This window comes from Saccostrea echinata, unplaced genomic scaffold (genome assembly GCF_033153115.1).
Source record: "Saccostrea echinata isolate AGI-Se365-2 ecotype Australia unplaced genomic scaffold, CSIRO_AGI_Sech_v1 ptg000027l, whole genome shotgun sequence".
Classification (NCBI taxonomy): Eukaryota; Metazoa; Mollusca; class Bivalvia; order Ostreida; family Ostreidae; genus Saccostrea; species Saccostrea echinata.
This window is the reverse complement of record NW_026889776.1, coordinates 14,783,426-14,792,269: the sequence shown is the minus strand read 5'-3', so window position 1 is coordinate 14,792,269 and position 8,844 is coordinate 14,783,426. Positions and strand designations below refer to the sequence as shown.

Below are 8,844 nucleotides of genomic sequence, written 5' to 3'. Positions count from 1 at the left end.
GCTGTACATATTGCAGTTCATCTCATCTGCTGCTGGAATAGATATGAAAGATGTTCAAACCACTGAACAAGAGCCCCTTAGAGTCTGAAATCATGATGTTTTTTATCAAGGAGATTGGTGTGTGAAGTATTTGTTTTCTGTGCATTGTTGACAATTTTGAAACTGTTCGGTTACTTATGACTAGCTCTTTGACACAAACTTTGACATTTGAAATTCAATCTGAGTGACGGACAAGCAGGCAAAATCATATGCATGTAAAACATCATACAATTGGAAAAAGACATTGACCAACTTAAACAGATTTCATGTACATGTATCTGTGAGCTTGGCATTGAAATACATTTATACTTCTGATGAATTTGTCTCATAATGGATCATTCAATTGTTATACATTGTAGATAAAAAAATAAAATTGTAGATGAGATTTATTTGGCCCAAAACCTGAATAAATATTGTCAACTTGGTCAAGCATTTTTGTTCCTCATTTAGACCCTGAATAAATTTCAAGATCAAATGTCAAGGTCAAAAAAAAATTTACTTAAATATGGCTTATAGATACTGAAACTACTGTGAATTCATATACATGTTTTATAAGAAAGAATTCGAAGGAATATGTGTGTGTTCACTGCAATGATTATTGCTGTCAATCTATCTGACTATGTAGATTTATGGAAATGTGTTCTGTTAAACATAAATTAAATTCTCACTCATAAAAATATGGTTATTGAAATACATTTGTATGATACTGAAATGACCATAAACTGAAAAACAAAGTGAAGTGAAATAAGAAAATTTAACATTTTGAATATCTTGATTTTTATTTAGCAAACATGATAAAGTTTTTGCATGTTTGTAAAATTTTCAAATTCAAACAATGATGAACTGAACATCTCAAACAAGAATAACTTTAAACAATGAATATAAAACAAATTTTAATCATACATTTAAATAATTTTTTACATGTTTAATAAATAAAAGTCAAGCTATTCTAAATTTCTGTTCTCGGTTTATGGTCTTGTCATACATGTATCTTAATTCTTTCTGGATTTACATGAGTATGAATAAAATCTGAGGATATATACATGTATTATTTTTCATGGTGCTCAGTTTACAGTTTAGGGAAAAATAGAGTTATGCATAAATTTTACATGAAACATATAACTGTTAAAACATCCAACATATTCTCCTTTTTTCCATTATTTATTATGTGTAGAGAAATTGTATTTTCAACGGGTACGATTATTATACAGTGTTGTACCTTCCCCGCATGAAGGTATAGACATTAATAGTCTGATTCTCATAATTAAAGAGCTTAAATTTTGTTCGTTTAGACTACTTATTAATAATCATAACATAAGAAAAGTATCTGAAGTCTTAGTTGTTGTTTTCCCCCTTTTCCCACGATTTCCCATCTCTAACTTTTACCCCATTTATTTATCAAAGTGTATAAATTCGAAAAGAAATCGCAAATACCGTGACGTCTCTCGATCATCGTTAGTATGTGAAAAATCAAAATAAAGTCGGATTATAATTTTTTTCTATAATTATTTTGAAAGCTTACTTTCTTTACACGTTCGCTAGATCAGTACTTGCCTATGTTTTATTACAGTCCCTTTGTTTACATTTTAACTGGGTACTCGAAAATTAATGGATGTCGATCTCGATTTTTTTTTATCACTAAAATATATTAAATAAAATCCATAATTATAACTAATTTTTATATGATGGTCATTTTATTATTATTTTTTTTTTCGTTTTGTCAAATTAACTCCTAAATATTAAAAAACTGAAAGTAGCAGGATAGGATAGGATAGGATTAGACTGAAATCACCGGATAGGATTGTGGATGCAGGATTCACGATAGGATAGGATAGGATTGTCAACTTATAGGATAGCAGCACTGTAATTGATGGAATGTAATAATAAATTATGAATAATTTGTTTTTCTCTGATATAAATTTATAACGGAATAAATGTATTGATTGAAAAATAGAAGAAATATTTACTTTATTCCGTTATAAATCATTGGGGGGGGGGGGGTGTCTTAATTATGCTAATATTTGATATAATGTACCATTTACTCCGTGATTATTGTATAAATTATTATTTCTTGCACTAATTTTCTATACGGAATAAAAGTATTGATGATAAATGGTATGAATTCAAAAGATGTACTTTATTCCGTTATAAATAAATGGTAAGAAAAAAAATGAAAGGAAGGTGTGTGATTTTCCTAATAATTGCTGGAATATTACAATGCAAAAATTTTGTTCTCTCCAAGGAAAATGTATAACGGAATAAAGTTATTTATGACAAATGGTTTAAATTCAAAAGATGCACTTTATTCCGTTAAAGAATTTAAGATAAAAAAGGGAGGTTTGTGCTATTAAATACTTGAATGTTCCATTTACTCACTAATTATGATATATAATTTTTTTTCTCTGTCCGAGGTTAATTTATAACGGAATAAATGTATTGATGAGGAGTGGTGTGAATTCGGAATTCGATATGAGAAAGCATTTTGAAAAAGGGGACTGACTGTCCTAATAATGCTAGGTTTATTTGTATTGAAGGAATACACCAATTAATCCGCTTCGAGGTTTATAAAGCGTAAACTGCCCTAACCAGTATAACTTGGGTAGGTATGAAATCCATCCCTGAAATGTAAATTTGTATTCATTTTCTTCTTGTGGGAAGGGGGTGCCTTTTGCAGAGATTGCTATTGTTTAGAAAAACATGTGTACTTATAGGGGAAATGTTTTTCAAGTTAATAAAATTAACAATTTATTACACAATAGAGGAAATATGTACTTCTAGAGTTTTAGTAGTACTCGTTTATTGTATTTAAGAACAATGGTAGTTTTTTCTAGTATTTGATTTCTGCACGGTTTCAAATGTTTTTTATAACAGGTTAGGAAGAAAAGGCCTTTGTTAGTGGTGTGGCACTGTATACAAGTCCCATACACTATACCCTTTACAGAAGACATGGAATTTAATGAGTCGGAAATCATGATGCTCTATTATATGCATGTTTTTAAGAATATACAATCCATTACAAGACAAACAGAAAATTTTTCTTCATCATATGTTTATTTTGTAAAATTCTCTCTGTATATAATACTCCTGTTATTGGCATCGCGATGCTAATAAGTTTTGAGGTGTTTTAATGTGTCTCGTCTCTCTATATATACTCCTGTTATTGGCATCGCGAAGCTAATAAGTTTTAAGGTATGTAAATGTGTCTCGTCTCTCTATATATACTCCTGTTATTGGCATCGCGATGCTAATAAGTTTTAAGGTATATAAATGTGTCTCGTCTCTCTATATATACTCCTGTTATTGGCATCGCGATGCTAATAAGTTTACAGGTATGTAAATGTGTCTCGTCTCTCTATATATCAGTGTATATGCTCCTGTTATTAGCATCGCGATTACAAGTTTATTAATCATTTTATCTAAATTTTATTTTCAACCATTTAAATCATTAAATATTGATATTTAACAACTTTTAACGCTTCTGACGTTAACATAAAAAAACCTCAATAATTATTAGCATCGCGATGCTAAACACTGAAACCTCGTTTTATTTTTTTTAAGGAAAATATTCAATTAGTTCGCGAACTTTTTGATCACCCCTCGTAATGTATAATTTATTTTAAGTTTTAACTGTTCTTGATAGTTTTCATTCATAAGCTGTCAATAAATGTACATGAACATTTCCATGTACGTTTCCCCTAATTAAGGTCTAAAGGCAATCGCGTCTTTTGTCTTTTTAGCAGAGTTCCAGACTCTACAGATAGGTAGTCTCCTTCAATGTTTATGAAAAAGGGGTTGTCGAGGATACCTTCTTACAATATTTATGTAACACATCCGAGGTTGTTTCTCCGTTTGTCGGAAATGCCCGAGAAGTCGCAATGCCCAGGGAGTTTGTCGACAGAGACTAAATATCCGAATTTGGTTCATCTGCAATTGCATTTTGTCAACATGAATAAGAAAAACGTTAATGCAGCAGCAAATGAAACTTTATGTATAGCCGTAACATAAAGGGTGAAGCGACGAAGTCAAACGGACCTCTGAATCCGTACTTTTGGTTTTTGTTTTATTGTTTAACGTCCCTCTCGAGAATTTTTCATTCATATGAAGACGCCACCACTTGCCGTGGATAGCTGCAAATTTTGACCTATACTCGGCACTCAGGGCCAGGGAACTTTTGTGCCAGCACCTACTGCGACACGGGACCTCGTTTTATACGTTCTCATCCGAAGGACCGGTCTCCACGTCCCACAGTGGGATTCGAACCCGCGACGTAATTAAGGATCAACTCCTTACTCCGCGACTCTAGAGCGAACGCTCTAACCACTAAGTCACGCGGGCGACGTCACCTTTGGTGAAACACTCTTAGGTCTAAAACTGTACCTAATGAAATATAAAGATAACGTCAGTGATCATTTTCAGGAGTTATTTGAAATTCTGTATCCATTGTCCATAAATAATCTGCAATAAATAAATACTAAACACGGTAACACTGGGTAAAGATGATGCCGATGAAGTGGAACATGAACAGCGAAGTCGGACATCTAGAATTTAAAATCAGATCCGTTGAACGTTTCGCTTTCAACATGTTGACCTATAGTTTTATTTTCTGATTTTAGGTTTAATAATTTTATTTCAGGAAAATAATTCTGGACTATTATCATGTTGTAAATTTTGATGACGTCCACTTTTCAATCGTCATCTTCCCTTACTCATGTAGCAATATACCCTTATCACCTGCATATGTCTCTCAGATGATAAGATACGCAAGAGCATGCTCTGCGTATGAACAATTCCTAAAACGAGGCAAGCTATTGACAAACAAGTTGATGAAACAAAGATATCAACAGTCTCGTTTGAAGTCATCTTTTCGCAAGTTTTACGGTCGATACACTGACTTTGTCAGAAATTATTACCTATCATTGAGTCAAATGCTGACTGATGTTTTTCATACTAATTGTTAAGTCATTATTTATACACTGAACTGCCTACGCATTTTTCCGTTTTTCTCCGATCATGACAAGGAGCACTCGGCGGTTGTGACCGGTCGGCAGGAAATTCTCACTCCCCCATGGCACCTCATCCCACCTCTAAATCTTCAGGTCCGTGTTTGCTCTGCTCCAAATTTGTATCGTTTCATTGGACTTCCGAGATTGAAAAATGTTTGTTATCTTCATATTTCATTATGTGTCTTCATTACATATCACTGAGCACTATAGTAGATACGAAACCATTCCCAGTCAATCAGTTATTTAAATCAGAAAAAAGATATATGTGCATGATTTCTTTCCATTAAATGAAACAAATATACAATGAGAAAAAAAAACTATGTTGACTTTAAGATTAGGAAAGCCTATTAACATGTTCTAATCCTGTGTCAATCATCAGACCCATGATATATCTGTACACATATATCTGTACACGTGTGAATCATCAATTTTATTTTCAGTTTTAAGGAAGTTCTAAACACTAACGAAAAATGCTTTTTGGATTAGAGAGAAATATATCATATAAAGGTGCACATATTCAGTGTATCTAGTTCATTTTCAACATAGGGTACCTGCCTTATTTATGCAGAAAAAAATTTCAAAGACAATGAACTATTTGTGAACAGAAATCACTGTTGTTTACTTGCATCGGGAAAATGAACGGAAATAATGTATTCAATTACTTAATCTTGGTCTAACATAACATTACGAATACTTTAATTCATAAGAAATTGTGTCATTAACTGTAGATTCCAATTTATTCTATTTTTCTTCGAAGGGCAGATCACTCTAACTTAATAAAACTACCATACAAATAGAACTCTTTAATGTGCAGTGTTTAGAGCTTCCTTAAGGACGCAACATTCAATTCTGAGATTTCAGGGCTACTGACATGGTTGTTACAAACTTATACTTAGAAAATCAACAAATTTATTTTTAAATTTTATTGATAGTTGTTAGAATGAAAAAAAAATATATGCAATCATAAATTCACATCTTTGTATATATCATGGATAAATACATTTTTATTTAAGTCTTCTGCCACTGATATATTTTCCAATTAAATAGAATATGACACTGTTACAATGTAATGTCAATCATCAATAATCAATAACATCAACTTTTAAATGAACAAGTAAATGCATATGACTATCAATACAAATGTACTGCTAGATATAAATTTTTTGCACCTTATCATGTGCAGTTCTCCCTAATGATTTCCTCATACATGAACAAGTGTGCATGCATTAATCATATTTGGCGATATAAACCGAATGAAGGTAAAATATAGAAGCGCTAAAATCTCTTCCTATAGTTAGCGTTTCCCAAATGCCCTATCAAATAAAAACCTCTTCTTCCTTGATGGGTTTCAATAATAGTCCATTCTAGCTGTTCCATTTTAACTGCATGACTGTAGTTTTCCTTTTCTTAAACTTACAATGTTAATGATAGAAAAATCCTAGTTGTGTTTAAATGCAAAAATATGATTTTCATACATTTATTAAAAGAATCCTATTCGGCACAAGCTCATTGTATCGCTACAAACATATACATCGGAGTAAGATATGCCTCTTTTATCAACTGAAATCTCAAGACCGAAACTAAATTTTACTTTCACATTTCATTTCTTGGAATTATAGTCATATTTTTGGAGTACAAATATTTGATTTAACATTTTAATAATGATAAAAATTTACATGTATTTACTTTGTACATATATACATGACTGAGAAAACATTAAGAAGTGTATTTTTACAATCAAATAGGGCCTGACGTTCCCTTTTCTAATTGCATATGTGTAAACACAAGGTATTGCTTTAGTTTTATTTGAATTGTGTTGAATTCGCATTATAGTCTTTCTGATTATTAAATGGTTGAAAACAAAATTCCCATGGTCATATAAAAATGTTTGCATTGAAACCAATTCCGAAATAATAATCTGCAAATGCGGAAAAAAACCAAAAACAGAACAGGAAAAAGAGTTATTCGTAAGGGTGGACACACACGTCAGGCAGAACTGCTTTTCCTGCAAACCCGTGTCCATCGTTTTTTCTATGACCATAAACGATTAATCCGAACGCTGCATTATTTGTAGATTTAACTCTTAACAGACCTCCCTGTACTTGTAAAACAAGCACGACAAAGTCCATGTCCCTAACTGTTACGGTTGTGTAGAATTTCCTGTCATTCAAGTAATGTATGATTTTTGTTTCGTTTAACATTAAGTTTTTAAGAGATTTTTCTTCAATGGTTAAGCCGACGTAATTTTCTTTGAAGTTTGCAGGAACAACCACTAGATATTTATCTGTATACTGCCTAATTCCTGGTACATTATTCATATAAGGGTCACCTGTGTCGTAAGATCCAGTAGAAAAACTAGTAACCAGCACCGGCTTTTCTGAATCTATCACAACGGCCTCTTCATCGGAGAAATTGATTTCAAAGTATCCACTCGGTTGAAGTGTTTTCTTCGTTTGTTTATTACCTATTTTATAAATAAGCCGGTTTTCGAAAGGAGACACGATTTTCAGGACTGTTCCTATCCTATTATAGTTAGGTGGGACAATATACATGTTATCCAGTCTATCGATAGGTGGAAGTTGTTCATCAAGCTTACTGCAATATCCAGAATCGCTACTGTTTCTAAAAACTATTTTTTCGCAATAACTTCCAGCAAAAACTGAGATAGGCGATGATGCATGAATTAATGTACCTGATAAATCAACAGTGTGCGATATTTCATAGGTTTGAAGCTCATTTAAAACAAGAATAAATTCACTAGCATCTCGATAAGTTATCCCATTTATTTTTTTGGGCAGATTAGGTTCAAACTTGAAAACAATTTTAATTATGGTACCATTTTTTGGACAGGCTATTGCAAATTGTGGTCCATGTAATTTATTAAACGCTTTGCCGGTAGAAATGACATATGAACTCGATAACGATTTTGTTGGTAAAATTACAGTGCTATCAGACGATAATTTAAAATTATCAATAATGATGACGGACACGTCCCTTGAAGTCTCGATCAATAGTGCTTTTTCTTCGATTTTGAAATCTGAAATTCCAATCGCATTTGTGACATGTATTTCTTTTAAATTCCTGGTTGTTGTCTTTACTTCATTGTACAGCTGTGTTGAATCTGTAAACTTCGAGACTAATTTAAAATCGAAATTGTCATCTGATAAAATATATATAGTCTTGCTTTGATTTCTAGCATTGCGGTGATTCTTAGTAAAGCAGACCAAGAACTGAACACCCTGAATTCCTGCAAAACAAATGTGAAAAATATAACATTTTTTGTAGAAATTGTTTTTTTTTTAAGAAAAAAAGCGACCTTGTAACGAATTTACATAGTGCCCCAACCTACCTGTTTTTCCTGCTGCAGTATAATTCATTCCTTTGGAAGGTACATTAGGGCAAACCATTGTTTTCTGTTCCGTTTCCCCTTTAAGAGGAATTTGATCATAAAAATTCATGTAAGGTATGGTCTTGTTTTAATATGTATTTTCTTGATATTAAATTTGCAATTTGCTTCCTTTGTAGGACATTAAAATACATCTGTAGAAAACACTAATGTCTGTGCATCTTCTCTAAATTTATCATCACCAATCATTCTTATATCCTAAGTAAGACAATACTAAAAATAACATTTCTAATGTTTTTTACCGAAAAAGAAAGAACATAGGACTACTTGGAGTGTGATATGCAGGAATCATGTGTAAGAAACATTTATTTTATAGTTTAAATATCCAAGATTTAGTTGGCTGACCAAGCTGGTCAGACTTTGGAAAGTGACGCGCATGGGACAATGATACATTTA

General features: G+C 32.1%; 1 protein-coding gene across 1 annotated transcript; it reads right to left on the bottom strand.

The window, feature by feature from the left end:
- Positions 1-7,003: 7,003 nt before the first annotated feature.
- On the bottom strand, positions 7,004-7,594 carry LOC133193284 (uncharacterized). The gene has a single exon (XM_061329241.1). The coding sequence runs from the start codon at positions 7,592-7,594 to the stop codon at positions 7,004-7,006; it is 591 nt and encodes a 196-aa protein (XP_061185225.1).
- Positions 7,595-8,844: the final 1,250 nt, after the last annotated feature.